Here is a 16,853-nt window from a genome sequence, read left to right on the forward strand (position 1 = left end):
ATTTACTCTAATTCTTCTTAATTATTGCATTATCTGCGGAAGGAAAATACGTCTTTTCCTGTCAGCTTTCCTCCAGATCCTCCTCTCACAACCTGCTCCATGGGGAAGATATGTTTTTATCTCCAGTAGTCTTTATTTGCCTGCATGTAAATTCCAGCTCTTTTTATGAGACCTACATGCAAAGCATGGCAAGCTCTTCATGCTCAATGTTCAAACAAGACATTGGCACCTAGCTAAGCTAATTCAGTTGTTCTTTTTTTTCTTACAGAAAAAAAAACAACTTTGAGTGTTGGCTTTGTATTTAGCCAATTTAACTCAATCTATGGCTTAAGAAAAGGGTGTTACTAGTAATTCACCCCATAAACCTGACATTTCAAAAGAGTGGCAAGAAGAAATCATAACTAGCAGGGTTTGTATTTCAACAACAAACTGGTTTAAGATGAGAATAAAGTTGAACTCTAAAAGCAAAATGCACAGTTGTATGAGTGGAGAGAAATGAGTTTACTCTAAACAACTCATTCCCTGTGAAACATGGTGGCATCATCTGGTTTGGGATGCTTTTGTTCAGCAGGAATAAGGAAGCTGGCTGTAGTTGATGGAAGATAAATAAATGTAAATAAAGGACAATCATGGAAAAATACTGTTAGAGGCTGCAGGAGTTCAAACAGAGGTGAAGGTCCATGTTCCAGCAGGACAGTAGGTTTAATAATGCATCCAGAGCTGTAATGAAATGGTGTAGATTAAATTAAGAATTAAAAAAAAGAAATCAGTTAAATGCTGATGCCTTAAAATCAGTCAAAACCTAAATTCTAACTGAAAACAGATTCCAGATGCTGTTCATTTAAAGACTGGAAAGATGAATGGGGTTTTCAGTCTTCATTTATGCAAAGCTTGTAGAGGCATAACCTGAAATATTTGCCTTTGTTTATAGGTATTGGGGGTATAAATAATTTAGGACACCTTCAGCTGAGCCTTTTTAACTCAACAAAGTCTACGTATTACAGAGATAAATACCTGACAATAATTAGTTAATAACAAATACGATAGGTCTCATAATTGAGCATAAGTTGTTTTTGCTTTTTTGTACAGAAATGAGAAAAATAAAGAAATGAGAAACATTTGACTTTTTATTATTGTTCATAAAAACAAACAGCGACAACAAAACAACAAGGTCGTAACAATATATATAAGGTAAAACATAACAGTAGACAATAATAAAAATTAAATTAACCAAACTTTGCTATTTTCTCAAAACTGTTCAATGTACCAAAAAAGCTATGGAGATGATTTCATTTTAGTTTTTTGTTTTGTTTTTTTTTTAGGAAATAGCTGAGCAAATCTGTGTTGGGAATGTCATGGTTCTAGTTGGGGTGTGTAGACAAAGAGCTGGTCCCAGATCAGCTCACCTGATGGGGCAGCTGGGAGGACGGAAACGAGAGGTGGTAAAAGAACCGACGGACTCACGCATCAATGACAGGAAGGGACTGTCAGTGACGAGGCATTCTGCAGTAGGATACATTAAAATGCTGTGTGTGAAACATGCTTCCATCATACACACACACACACACACACACACACCCACACACACACACACACACACACACACACACCCATCCTGGTAGCACTGCAGAGACAACATTTTAGTCTGACAGAATCTAACAAAAACAATAAAAGTTTCACAAGTTCCTACAGGTGAAAATAAACAAAGTAAAATCCTTCAGCAATCTAAAAGGTAATACAAAGGAACAGGAAAACTTCAAACATGATGCTTTTGCTCCGATTTCATGCCCTTCTGTTTATTACTACACACACATTAAACCCTGCAGTCAGGAAATGTGGATCTTTAGCTGTCAAAAGTGCTCAGAACGGAAGAGATTAATCTGATCCGAAAAGAAGAAGAAATGTTAGGATTTATTTTCCATCATGTAACAACATCTCTACTCCTTTCCATATAAAGTCCAACTGCACAGCTGATGTTCCGGAGACAAGTTGTAGGTGCAGAGCAAGGGGGACAGACCTGACCGTGCTGTACATGGTGATTAAAATAAAGGACGTCTGCTACATGGCGGTGAGGTGAGCGTGACTCGGCATCAGTCAAAGAGCAAAAAAGGAAAGAAAAGGTGCGTTGGGATTGGTCAGCGTGGCACCTGCATTTGCTGTGATGTCTGGGATTGGTTCTGAGCTGTGACCTCAGGGCCCCGGCTGGCCAATCTGCTGAGGATGTTCCTCTCGGACATTTGCAGCCGTACGGCAACGGGGGGTATCCTGGCAATGGTAGCTGGCAGGCGGGTGACATCGGCTTTCATGTCGCTCAGCAACTCCTCCAGCTGTTTGAGAACTGGAGACAAAACAAACAAATCTTAAATCTGCTGTCTCAGCTTCGCTACAAAAACATTAATTGATCAACATATAAAATTAGCACATAGTTCAAATCTCCATTAGCCTGGCAGAAATTACACTATTGAAAATAATAAAAAAAAAAAAAAATTATTTCATCTGCTATAGTTATCGAGCTGTCCTGCTGCAAATCTCAGCCCTTAATATTCAATATTTTCCTTTCTATTATTAATCACTACATTTTAATAGACTAGTAGTTGGTAACCTTTTTTGGAGATCTTCCTTTTCTCTTGTTCATATATAACCCGTACATCTTAGTAGGAATATAATCTATGTTCTTGGGCTGCTGGTTTCCCTTTCCAGCTGTAGCCTTTGCCTGCTACATCATTATTTTTCTGCAGTGATCAAATCTGTTGCTGCATCTCCATGTCTGTGTTGTTCTTTGCTCCTTTTATAGCGGTAAAACAATGGCTTTAAAGCTGTCACAATCATATTGTATGGCCATAAACACCAACAAACCACCATAATGAGACCTGGGCTTTAAAAGCTTCTGTAAGTTCCTGCGTCTAAAAGGAGCATGCTGCACTGTGTACTGACTGCCAAGTTACCTTTGATTAAAAAATAAATGCTCGTTAGATTCTTTTTCTACATCCCTTTAGCTTTTTACTGTCATCAGTTATACCTCTGCCTCAACTTTTGTTTTTTTTATTTTGGCATCTGAAATGGTTCCTTTTTTTTTTTTGGGATGTTTGTCAGTAAACATAAGGTAAATATGCAATAATCATTTCTCTTCCACTTTATCAAATGCAACCATGGAGAATAGAGAAGTTAGTGATTATGTCTGCCCACATTTCATCACAGGAGATCATTGTGACAACAGACACACCCCATTATGAATTTGTAACTGTCCAAGAGCAACCAAACTGCATCAGACTTAGACAAACTTTATTGTCATTTTGTAGACACAGAATGTATGCAAGACGAAATTTCATTTTCTACAGCTGTCATGACATTTCCAATTCTTAAAGTGCACCATTGATTAAATGTTAACATTGGGGGAAAAAAAATGGTTCTAAAATAACACATTGGTCAGTTTAATGAAGACTGGTATGATTTACAGTTTTTTTTTTCTTCAGTATTTTAGTTTTTTTTTAACATTCAGGATCAGGATGGTTGCTGATCTGTTGGGAATCTCCAGCATCTGACAAAACATTGCTGTAAGCATACATGTCTGAAATAAAAGGTCATCATCAAAAAGGTTGCACCAGGATTCCCCACTACATTCTGACATTTAGGATGACATTTTATAATTAATGAACTTAATTATAACATGTAAGCTTCTCTTCTCTCTTTTCAACGCCTCTGCACTGTTGTATTTCATTAAATTACCACCTTCTCCCATTCCAGCAGAAGTAATTATTATTTCTAACATCAGCATTCATCACCACCTTTGCCCTATGTAAGCCTTACTGAAAGGAAAACTTCATCTATAAGCAACGGAACCCATCTATGTAAGAAGCTCAGACAGAAACCAACAAAAACAACTTTGAACAATATATTTTAGCAGCTTTTAAATCCAAAAAAGCTGATTAAATTATTTAGCTTATTTAGCTTTATCTAGCTTTGATGATATAGGATCTTTATTGAGGATTATTATTTTTGTTAGAACCGTCTATCGATCTCCCAATCCATTTTCCCCTCACTCATGACCAGGATTGCAACATACTTGGACTCCTCCACTTAAGACAGAAACTCTCCTCCAACCGGAAGGGGATAGGCCACCTTTTTACTTTTGAGAACCATGGCCTCGAACTTGAAGGAGCTGATTCTCATTCCAGCGGCTTCACACTTGGCTGCAGACCCCCCCAGTGCATGCTGTAGGTCTTGGCAAGAGGTAGCCGCAGAACGTCATCTGCAAAGAGCAGGATTGAGATCTGCTGGCTCCTGAACCATCACGGAGGGTCTGTTAACCGGATGAGGACGTCCTCAAAGTATTCCTTCCACTGTCCAACAATGTTCTCTTTGGGAGTCAGCAGCTCCCCACACCCACTTACAAAAAGAGTTAGCAAAGCACTGGTTTCCCCGCTGGATGGTTTGCCAGAATTGCCTTTAGGCCAACCCATAGTCTTTCTCCATGGCCTCTCCACACTCCTCCCAGGCCAGCGGTTTTGCCTCCTAGACCAGTCGGCAGCGCAACACTTGGCCTCATGTGACCTGGTTGCAGCTCAGGAGTCCCACAAGCCAACCAGGCTCGATAGGACTCCTTCAGCTCGACAGCATCCCTTACTGCCTGTGTCCACCACCGGGTTTGAGGATTGCCACCACGACAACCACAGCTACCGGCACCAGCTTCAAAATTGGAAGCAGAGAACAGGTAGTCAGCCCACTGACTACCTGCTTCCTACATCAGTGAAGAAAAATGTGCCTGATCTGGTAGATGTCATATCTGTTTTACTGCCTAAGAACAGCTTTTAGCCTAGTCAACACCCAAGTTTAAGCATAAGACTGCCTTAAAGCGGTGCTCTGAGTGACATGGCCCATTCAGTAATCAATCCAACCCTCTCAAGGTAAATAAGATACTTTTTAAGAAGAGCAGCACACACACACACCAAGAGCTTTATGCAGACCTCAAAAATCATTTAAAATCTCTCTAAGCGTATATTTGGGTCAAAAATTACATAGTGTTTGTTTAATTATTGTATAATTAAAAACAAGATAAACAGAGGAAGGGTGTTTCAAGTTTTAGAGAAGGGGAGGAATCAAAAGTTTTCTAATTCTCATTCCTTTTCAAAAACGTACATGATATTAGGAGAGTAATTGTTTTGCTTTTCTTTTAGCTCATCACTATATATATATATATTTTTTTTCTTGGTATCTCTTCTATTTATTTTCTGCTCTTTAGATGTTTAAAAAAAATCTAAAATACTTTAAGCAGAACTGGAATATGTTACTCACTACAAGGTATTTAAAAACAATATGTAATTTGTAGTGTATGAATGAAAAACAGAAATGGCAGTTTCCATGTTTTTCAGCAAAAGATAGTGTCTCTTTAATTTGGAACCTATTCACAAAAAGCATATTTGGTGTCCCAGAGAAAATCGGATTTTCAAAGCATTAAAGCATAACCAAAGTAACAAAGTTATTGTTTGGTATTTTTCATAAATAGGTTTTCACTGATCACATACTTGGTGTTAACAAATATAAGTTGAACAATCATTTTTATTCTGTCAATATTGGTGTGTAGTTTAATGATAACTCTATGCAAACTGTACCTTTATGCAGCACTGCATTGGCAGGCTTGTTTCCAGACATGGACTCTTTGCTGAGATGCTGATGGGACTCTGCAAGACACTCTACTTCGCTGAAGCGAGTATTGAGTGCCATGGAGGGGTGAGCTGGGTCTTCCGTCATGTTCAGGTAGGCTGCCCTACGCAGCTGTTCCTCAATCACTAACGCCTGCTCCAGTAACTTTAGAACAAATAAAACACAAACCGGCGTCAGTCAGTGAGGTTCAACACAAACATACCTGATCACAAAGGTCTTTGCAGTTACATCATTTTTTTTTACCTTGAACCTTCGGGCCAGAAACTTATTCTTAATCTCAAGGAAGTTCCCTCTGCTCATCTCCCCTTTAAAGGGCTCGTTGATGATGGCAAACCGCACATCGTTCTGCACATCTTGCCATCGAGCATAACCATGTCTGTGGGACATAAGAGTCAAGGGCAACAACAAGTGTTGTCTCTGCACAGATTACAGTCGAGGACTGAGACATTTTATATGACATCCCTTATCCAAACAACACAGGTACATTTAAATGGATAGTTATTACCTGTAATGAAATATAAATCACCTCCTGTATTCACAAAGATTCCCAGAGTCCCATCTGAGAGCTCCTAACTTAGCCTTTAAATTCCTGGAAAGGAGTTTTAGCCTGAGAGTGAATCAGCTAGCTCCAAAAGCTACGTGCTGCAGCCAAAAGACAGAGAGAAGATGGCAGCACACAATCAGATTTCTAGACGAGTACTATGGCTCATCTACTCAATATAGCAGCTCCTTATTCACCCTAATAAAAATCTTCCTTCTATGTATATAGAGTCTATTCTACTGTACTTTATCTTATCTGTGGCTGAATTTATACATTTTAATTTATTTTGCAACTTTTCCAATTCTTTTAAAACGCACACAATAATTCACATTTAGAAGTCTGTAAATAGCATTTAAATTATTATAAATAATTATTCTGCACTATTTTTTATGTTATGTTTCCATTTGTTATTTATTTATACTCAAAAGAAATTACTAGAAGTGAAACTCTAAACCCCCAGCTGCTGAAACTATTGGATTTACCATCAGGGGGATACTAAATATAATCTAATCTTATCTAAATAACTGTATGAGAGTTTAGGAAGTTAATGTGTTCGATCCAGCCAAACTGCTCTCTAGGTTTCCTTCATCTTGACTCCTCTAGACTCTAAACATTTTTTACACTTTATGAGCTCTCTTAGGGCCTGAAGTTTTCTGTAAATAACTTATCTTGCAGCAAAAAAAGGTTAGAAAATCCATAGAATGAGGATTCTAAGGATTATCTTAAATCAACGTCAGCACAGGCAACTTTTAATGACAGGATTCTTTGTGAATACTTTTAGTACTTCAGCTATCACTTATTTCAAACAATAAAACAGCAGCATTGAGTAGGGTACTTAAAGTAAGCCGTATACAAAGAATAAGAATCCCAACTTATATGTTTTACTAATAGATAAGTATTAAAGGATACTGTATAATTCCCGCTAAGAGCCAGTAGTCGTGGCGGCGGTGCCAGATCTCATAAGTCTTCTTGGTGACGGTGGCGGCCCTCTCTTCATTCTGCCACAGAGAGTGAAGCTCTGGGAAAAAGGACAAAAACGTCAAAGAGACAGAAATGAAATAGAAAAAAGGACAAAGGTGGAAGGAAAGTTTTTCACCTGTGAACCCGCCGTCAGCGATGTTAAACATGAACCGCTGCTTGGAGGCCTTCTTCTTCTCCTCATTGATGTTGACTGCAGATGCAGCTGTTCCTCCCTCTTTGCCGTTCTCGCCATTCTGCAGTTTTCCAGAATCATCCGTTTTTGTTCCGTCTTTTTCCTCCTTTTGCTCTGCGGCGTATAAAACACTTTAATTAACACTCAAAGTTCCAACAAATTATTAAAGATCAAGAGCAGAGGGAACAAAGGCATGTCAGAGTTTTCAATGTGCAACAATTAACATAACCATAGATTTAGATTTGGTTGCACTGGTGTCCCCAGCAATTTTTCTGTGCAAAAACCCAGATTCTTCCTGATCTGTGGAACAACAAGATGCACCAGGAGCATTTCATAGTGACTGGATGGCAAAACCATGCACCCAAAACATTCAACTAAGTTTTAAAATAAAAGCCTTAACAATAAAGAGGGCATTCTGGCTATGTTGGTGATGGAATTAAAGTTAACCATGAATAAAACAAAAATGAACAAATAAGAATTAGTCTAATAATCTATTAACTTTTACTGGTATGCAATTTTAATTGTAAGTATTTTCAACACAAAACTATGATGGTATTGCCAACCTTAATTATTCTGTAGAGGGCGAGAATTATAAACTATTAATAAACTTCTAATAAAGGGCTACTTTTATCACTGTATGCATAGGATAATAAAAATAAAGCTACTTCAAATGTTGTAATGGTAAGCAGCTGAAGATGCACTGAAAAGGCCTGCAAATATACTCCGCTGAGACAGTAATGCTACTTCACACTCCACATCTGAATGTAGCATTACTTAGCATAAAGAGGACCAGTGCAACAAAAGTCAAACGTTTGGTCTGGAGCCCTGCATAGTTGGAGTCTAAGAAACTAAATCTTCATCTTAACATCCAACATGAACAATAATGTTAAGTATTTGTGTCTGCACCTTTTTTCTCCTCTGTTGGTGAAGTAGTATCCATCTTATCGTCTTTGCCATCTTCAGCTAAAAGAAGAGAAGCAGAAAAAGAAGCTTAAAAGAGAAATATAAGGACAGGTGGATAAAAAGTGTGCCTGATCATGGTGGTTTGTGTATGTGTACATTATTCTGGTTATCTGGCTATTCTGATACGACAACTGGAGATTCTACTTGGCTTTTCAAGCTTTAAAAAAAAAAAAAAGAGCCAAGTTTGAGATTATTGGGATCCTGTGATTAAATAGTCCTGTAGATCAAACACTTAGCGAGTTCTTGGAGAAAGCAATAACTGGTGGTTAGTTAACATGGACAGCCCTGCAACTAATTACAATTTGTCACTTTTCTTTAAGTTAAAAAAAAAAAGAAAAGAAAACCAAGGTTTTTTTGTTTCTGCATTTTTTATTTTATTTTATTATTTTTTATTTTTTTTTATTTTTTTTTTCCTACTTGCTTTGATTCTGTTTTATCTTCCTGTATTTTAATCATGTAAAGCACTTTGCATTGTCTTTGTACTGAATTGTGATATACAAATAAATTTGCCTTGCCTTGCCTTGCCTATGATTGGCAATGCAAAATAATAATCCCAAGAAGTAAATTTATTTCAGTAACCCAATTTAAACCCATGTACCATGTAGATTAATCTCATACAGAATGACATATTTTATGTGTTTGTTTCTGATGTTTATGATTTTAGTTTCTTTAAGCCAAATTTTGTTTCTCAGAAAATGTAAATAATTTAGAAGACTTATATAAAAGGATGTATAATACAGGAATACTATGTTATGGCTTACACAAAAATAGCGAAGTGTACTGACTTAGGATATGTTCAGCAGTCTGTCTTTAAAACCCACCACAAGGCGGGAAAGATATAAAAAAATAATAAACAAATTGCTGAAGAAGCTGACAATTGCAGTTGACTGACTTGAATGTTGTTAAGTGAAAGGAAAAGGGAGGGAAAGCTGTGACAAAATTAATTGTCCATAAGAAACAGCCTGGGGGGGATTGTGATGCAACTCTCATTCAAGATTTTGGAGTCTCCACTTTGGATTCAGAAGGCATTCATCAAAACTCCATAAAACATACTCAGGTCATGGGCTACAGCAGGTAGCTTGTTTCTGCTCCAGCCACACTTGAACCTGAGACGATGTCAAAGGCGTTTGACCTGGGCTAAGGTCAAGGATCAAGGACTGGATTTGTGCTTAGTATCACAAAGTTATCTTTTCAAATGAAACCAAATTTGACATTTTATTTGAAAGTCCAGTTCCTGTAGCCTGGATGAAGTGTCTGGAGGCCCAGGATTTAAGCCTTTTGAGGTCTAAAAAAAAAGAGTTCCTACAGTCAGTGATAATTTGTGGAGCCATAAATTATCCGCCGTTCTTTGTTCTTTTATCAAGTCCAAAGTCAGCTCAGTCATCTACCGGGAAGGTTTTAAAGCATTTCCCGCTTTTCTCTGGTTACAAACTTTATGGACCTGCTAATCGCATTTTCAAGTAGGACTTGGCCATCTTTACCAATACCTGGTTTTGATGACTGTCATTACTGTACATGATTGGCCCATAAACTCATGTGATCTAAACCCCATAAGGAAACTATGTTAAGGACAAAGTTAGGAGACGGCAGAACATAACATACACACAAACTAAAGCCTAAAGCACCTTGGTTTTCCTTGATACCAATCTCCATCATTCCATACCATCTTGATGTGATTGGAAAGGCACCCTGACCAGGTTCCGTGTTTACACACTGTACAGTAGATAGAAGGACTAAGAGTTGGCTGACATTTTCCATTAGCTAAAAGCCATAATCCTCAGGATTAACAAAAATAATGGTCTGAAATAAATCACTAGGCCTATAATGAGTGTATAGATAAGAATTGCATTAATGGTGTTTTGGTGGTATTCTGGTTTATTGAGATGCACCTGTATGTTGTTTAAATGCATTTAGAAAATTCAAAAACATTTCAGTTAACCAAGAAAATTAAGAAGAGGAGGAACAGAAAAGGTTCTGAAAAGAAGTCATACCAATTCTTATGTAGTTTGTTACAGTAATTATTTTTCATATCTAGAATAGCATAAGTCTCGTAGCAGATTCTTTCTTAGCATACTTTAAGCTGTAGAGATTAGGAAAAAAATTGCACATTCTTACCTTTTGACTTGTCCTCCTCTGAATCCATCCTGCTGTCTGAACCTTCACCCTTGTTATTGGCAGAGGTTTCCCTCTCAGCAGCAGCTTTGGCCTTCTCTTCCTTCTCTTTGCTCATGTTCTCAGCATCTTTCTCCCTCCCTTCATCTCCTTCTTGTTTTACTTTCTCCTCGACTGCAGGGTCCTCTTTCTTTTCAGAAGCAGGAGATTTTTCTGATTCATCTGGGATTTCAATAATCTAAAAAAAAAAAAAAAAACAGTCAGTTCCAAAATTTAGAACAGATGAAACAATTTTTTTGCAACTAAACTATAGATTTTGCTATAAAGTAATTCAAGTACCTCTGGGTCATCACCCTTTTTAGCAACTTTGCCATCGTCTCCTTTCTTCATTTCATCTTTGTCTTCTGATTTAGACAAATCCTCTAAACAAGGAAAAATAAGTCAATAAAGGATATGCTTTAAAAATCCATGTTACTTAACAAAGTTAATCATTTATAACATGCTTTACTAGAACTATTTCCACAAGAGGGCGCCAGTTCTTCCAAAAAATAATAAAAAATTTTGAAAAACATAAAAACCAAATACATTAAATTGAAATACCAAATATATATCTATCAAATCTGAGGAAGCAATTTCAGAGAATGAACTAAGGCCTATATCTAGGTCTTCTTTTGTCTATAAAAAGTCAAATAAAGATCAAGTAAACAATGATAAGGATGGAGGAAATGAAGATGCATTGTCTGTTAAAGATGTGTAAGAACATCACAACAACCACCATACATCATATATTCTATAAGGTAAGCCTACTCAGACATGTTGAAATAACGATATTTCCAAATACGCTGGGAAATGAGTGTTTACCTGGGACAGGAGTGTTGGGTTGCGTGTCTGCAGGTGTTCCAGTGGAGGGGGTTTTGGGATCTTCACCTGCAGCCAAAGCTGCCGCTCTCTTATTCTCCTCCAGCTCTGCCATCCAGGGCATTGACCATTGTCCATTCACATGTTCAAACTCCTGAACCTGTTTTACCAGAATATCATGCCTGTCAATCTTTCTTTTATTCAGCTACGCATGCAAATACCCTCATTTCTGCATAAACCTCACCTTCTTCCTTATAAGTGACATCACTCCAATGCGAGTGAGCACGTGTTGCCTTGACAGACCCTCGCGTGGGACACCATCTGCAAAGGTTTCAGCTCCATCAGCTCCCGGTTCACAAAGATGACGCATAAACAGAGAGACGTATGCCCTGGAGATGGTTAAAAAAATAGTTTATAGATCTCTGCAGCAAAAAGCAAAGCATATTTTCTAATTAAGATATACTAAATGCTCCTATAATGACTTTTCCTGTCACCAAAATTAACCCAGGTCTTTTAAAAAAACAGGCTGTTCCATTTACAGTTGTGCTTAAAAGTTTACATACCCTCTTATCAAAGAAAATGAAAAATTCATACCAGCTTCAAATAACGTAAAATTGAAAAGTAATTAGGGCTGGGTATCGATTCGATTTGATTCAAACAGTTCTAAATCGATTAATTTCGATTCAATCTGTTTTTACAATAATGAAAGTGGTTCAACTGTGTTTCAAAATACTCATGTATTTTGTTTTTTCCTTTCACTTTAAACACAAAGTGCAAACTTGTAAATCAGACAGTTTAAACATAAGATGTGAACAAAACTGTCTCATAAGTGCAAACTTGTTTGTGAAAAGTGAAAAAGTGAAGCCTCACACGAGCAAGCAGACGTGACACAGCAGACATGCATGAGCTGCATGAGCGGCATTATCTTCACTGCACAAACCATATATGCAGATATGGGAGACTTGCTCTGTTTTGATGTGAACAAATATCAGTGTATTTCTAGTTGTGTGCGTACAAAACATACAGAAAAATGGTTCTTGTGCTTTATACACCTGAAGTGCTTCAAAAATCTTGTTTGTTCATAAGGCTGCAGAGATGAGCCATTCTCCAACTGTTAAATAAACCTAAAATCATTGGCAACAATATCCCACTTGTATTTGAGTTTTTAAAACAACCAACCTAGCATTAAAGGATACTTAGAGGAGAGCTCTGAAGGGTCAATATGGAGAGCTACACATTGAAAGAAACTATACAGAGATTATCTACAGTAGGTGCGTTTCCTGCATGAAATCCACCACCTATCTGACCCTACATCTCATCAATCACATCCACTAGGAAGACTGTTTAAAAGGTATATTAAGATACCTTCAAGGGTTTTGTGAAAAAAAGCTATAAAATCTCCTAGGTTGCGTTTCAGCTTTTCCCCACACTATCAGAGGTCTTTACATATAACACAGGACATTTCAAATGACACAGACACACAGGACTGCTGGAGAATTTTTTTGGTCAGGGGTCAAATCTGATCATTTAACAATCCACTAACAGAGAAAACATGATTGTAATAAACTTACTTAAATTCTTTCTCAGACTTCCCTCGCAGGTCCCGAACCAGCCACTGGTTGGTAAAGGCATCCTGAGGAGGCATCCCATAACGCATAACTGCATTGAGGAAAGCTTTCCTCTGCCGTGCATTGAAGCCCAGCACCTAAAAGGTAAATAACAATTTGTTTAGCTCGCTATATAAGTTGACACATGACGCTGGGTTTACAAGAACAAAAATAATAATTTTTTTATTTTGTTTTGCATTACTAAAAATGCAAAGCAGTGATTGTGATGGAACATTCCAGTTTAAATTGGACGTTTTACAAAGGATCCCAAATAAGTAAGTAATTAATACATTTGCAGTAATATCACATTTTTTATGATTTCTAAATTGAGAAAAGCTATTAAAAAATGCAAATATTAAGAAAAACAAAAACTAATTCTGTAAATAATAGCAGGAGAAAAAAGTAAAAAGTGGGAACTCCATGTCTGCCTGGAAAAACTGATTAGATTATTGCACACAAAAAAGAGCAAAATGACATAGCCTGCAATTATTTTTAAAAGAAATATAAAAAATATATATATTTTTAGAATCACTTCATCTACTTTTAGAGCAAACATTTTAAAAAAAATGAACTCACCTCAATATTCCCTCCCACCCTGGCGAGCAGAGGAGGCAGAGGTTTGTCTCTATCGTTCCTCAACCCTTTGCGGTTTGGTCTGCGGTTATTAGCTGCAGGGGAAAGGGTTAAATTAGTGCCTTTGAAATGAAGGAACAAACCACGAGGCATACATTAAAATGAAGTGATGAAAATGAGAGTTAAATATGAATATGTGTACTCTAATCACCCTTAAATGTCTCTGTGATGATGCTACACTTACGGCTCATGCTGATCCTGATTAGGCTGTCCCTTTTCACAATCTCTCAACTTTCACAGTAACGGCTCCTATCACTTAGGATGGATAATAATCTCATGGCATTTACAACCGATCACAGCTTCAGATCATTTTTTTATTTAACAAAACTGGCATGGCCATAATTGAAACAAAATTACATTCAGTACAAACATGAACATGTTCTCGCACTAATAAATGCCAAATAAATTTAGTGCAACAATATAATCAAACTTTTTTTTTACAGATGACATCAAGGCAAGATGAGAAACAATTCCTTTTAAACTTTCGATCCTGTTTTTTTAATACACATTTCCCTTCCTTTTTTTGTCTTTTCCTTTCTCACTACGCAGATGATGCAAGGACAAGGGTTGTTTCGCGAGTTGTTGAGATTGTCCAGGTGAACATCATAGGTGTCGTCTGAACTTGTATAAGTATCTGCGGGGAGGGGGGGTTGGGAAGTTGTTAGTGAAGGACATAACGATTCTTAAGTTGTTCCTTACAACTCTACAACTGGAAGGTCATTTTTTTTACACTTAATTCATCATTAAAATGAAAACCCTACAACACAGAGAAAGTGCGTTCCTTGTAGAGGATGCCTAAGATGGTTCATGGAAGCACAAAAGCACACATACAACCCACCTGTTTACCTCAGTAGACATCAGAGACTGAACCATACCTTCAGAGCGCTCATCAAAGTCCTCATCTCCCTCCTCTGACGCCACCGAGTAATCAGACTGGTTATCAGACTGATCCTCCTGCCAGTCTATAAAGAACATGGGAAAATGATTATGAACAAGGCAAGAATAAGAACAAAATGTTTCAACAACTGATGTCAAGCTAATAAAACTATGAAACTATCACAAACATCTAGCTATAGGCTTGCTTTTCTGTATTTGCAACAATAAATAAATAACTCAAACAATACTGAAAGAAAAGAAAATGAAATTCTAAGTTTGTTAGCATTACTAAACTGTCTATTCATTTTTACTTAAGAAGTTATATATGTTCAGGATTGTATTAATTTGGGATTTTGGTTTAAAGAAGCAAGCCATGAAACATCTAGTTTCATGTACAAACTTTTAAAAAACACAAAATGTAAATAACCTGGTTTAATGTTATGTTGTTTGACCTCTATGATCAAAATCAGAATTAAAACAAGACTATAATCTCTGTTGCAGCTCATTGTGTCTTTATCACTCAGTCCCCGGACAGCAGACTGTGGGGAAAAGCTTTACAGAGAGCAGTTGAAACACTAATCATTAAGTTTTCGGACATTCAAAGAAAGAGAAAGGCCTATCAAATAAAACAGGGGTGATCGAGTCCAGTCCTCAAGAGCTACTATTCTACAAATTTTTCATGCACCTCATTTTTAACACATCTGAGTCAAATGAGTGGCTCATCGCCATGCCTCTGCTGGGCTAAATGAGGGGATTGAGCCTTGGGATTCATGTGTGTTAGAGAAGAGATGCATCTAACAGTAACAGGATCGCAGCTCCTGAGGACTGGACTTGAGCACCCCTGACATACAAGAACCACGTTTCTTGTTTTCTCAGCCTAACCACCCTTAACGGCAGTGAAATGCATGACAATATCCATTATAAAAAGTAGCAAAGTATTGGGTTAAAATTTTAAAGTTAGTCAAGCACATGACAGCTCCAAATGACGACAATTTCAGCAGGACTAAACGACTTTCGTGAAGATTGTATCGTGGTACAGAGATGTTTAAAAATAAATACTACACAGGCTGATTATACTGACAGATCATCATTGTAGGATTCCTAACTGTACTGACTCTGTGGATATTGATGCTGACCTGCAAAACCTGAATTATCGAATTTAGATTCAAGTTCCTAATGAAAAAAAAAAAAAAAACTTTAATGGGGATTATATACATTTAACTAGAATAAGAAAAAGGTGTAAGATTTTATGTCAAGGCTGCCTCACATCATCTGAAGGTGGCTGTATAGCCCTGTGACTCTAAATCCAATTAACCCCCTAAAACTCAATATCTTATAACCCAATGTCTCTCCACCTGATAAGTTTTGCAATCAATCAAAATAATAAGGTCACGTTTCCTTTAAGTTTTGTGTAAATGAATCAGATATTTTTAAAGACGTTAAAAACCACCATAAGTAAGGTCAGGGATATTAATTTAAAGGTTTTCTAAAGTTTTGGCATTACACATGCTCAAAAGCTAAGAGTAAACACAAATAAGCAAAGAGATTAATACAAGCAAAGTTTTTTTTTCTTAAAATTAAATTAGCTTTTCTTAACAACCAACAGTCATTAAATCTAGGTCTTATTGACGTACAGAAACATACTAATTCAGGAGTTTGTAATATTAATTTAAAAAAGCTAAACAATTTATAGTAAATCATCCTAGGCTTTATAAAAACACCATGCAAAGATTTCCTTAGCTCTAATAACATGCTTCAACATCACCACACAGACAAAACAACACAAACACAAAGAAGAGGTTGCATTATATATTGTTCTGTACCCTGTCTTATACCTCGGTCCTCTTGGGAGCCGTCATTGTAGTTGACCGGCTTTCGAGTACGTTTGCCTTTGCCCAAATTGCGGGCTAGATCTTCCTGTTGCTGTTCATAGTGGTGTCGAAGCAGTTTCTCCCAGTAGTCGGGATCAACGCTTTCCTCCTGCTTGATCACTTCCCTTTCTACCTCCTCCTCCTCAAAGAAAGAAGAGATATGTGGCTCACAAAGAATAAACATAGAACTTGTTCTTAAGATGCCTAGCCTTTTTATTCAGTTTTAAATCAACAAGCTTTAAAAATACCGCAATAATAGACATACTATGGCTGTCAAGAAGATAAAATACTTTACCTCGTCATCTTCATCTTTTACCACATACTGGGCCACTTTAAAAGAGCTGAGATATTCGTTCATGCTCTGAAGCTCAGTGTCCTCTGTGGCATCCTGGTTCCTGTCCAACAAACGCTCAATTGCCTGATCGTCATAGTGGATCACACTGCTGTCATCCTCTTTGTTGTCTCCTGAAGACAAGCAGGGGAAAAAAAAGAGACAGAATACAGTTTGTCCTCCAAGCCTTATTTGAAACTGCTAATTTCTCTGTTCCACCTCACGTGATAAATGTGGAAGAGAAACA

The 16,853-nt window shown here is 37.2% G+C and overlaps 1 protein-coding gene across 1 annotated transcript in view; it reads right to left on the bottom strand.

Annotated features, from left to right (window-relative positions):
• Positions 1-1,142: 1,142 nt before the first annotated feature.
• Positions 1,143-16,853, bottom strand: part of chd4 (chromodomain helicase DNA binding protein 4) — a 35,915-nt gene continuing 20,204 nt past the window's right edge. The window contains 16 exon segments of the mRNA XM_015370782.1: positions 1,143-2,189; positions 2,192-2,338; positions 5,610-5,805; positions 5,905-6,037; positions 7,112-7,220; positions 7,299-7,469; positions 8,262-8,318; positions 10,434-10,668; positions 10,770-10,852; positions 11,292-11,448; positions 11,533-11,677; positions 12,860-12,993; positions 13,472-13,563; positions 14,404-14,490; positions 16,240-16,417; positions 16,571-16,740. Coding sequence (XP_015226268.1) covers positions 2,095-2,189; positions 2,192-2,338; positions 5,610-5,805; positions 5,905-6,037; positions 7,112-7,220; positions 7,299-7,469; positions 8,262-8,318; positions 10,434-10,668; positions 10,770-10,852; positions 11,292-11,448; positions 11,533-11,677; positions 12,860-12,993; positions 13,472-13,563; positions 14,404-14,490; positions 16,240-16,417; positions 16,571-16,740 — 2,189 coding nt within the window. The 3' untranslated portion in view covers positions 1,143-2,094.

This window comes from Cyprinodon variegatus, unplaced genomic scaffold, assembly GCF_000732505.1.
Source record: "Cyprinodon variegatus isolate N-32 unplaced genomic scaffold, C_variegatus-1.0 Scaffold48, whole genome shotgun sequence".
Classification (NCBI taxonomy): domain Eukaryota; kingdom Metazoa; phylum Chordata; class Actinopteri; order Cyprinodontiformes; family Cyprinodontidae; genus Cyprinodon; species Cyprinodon variegatus.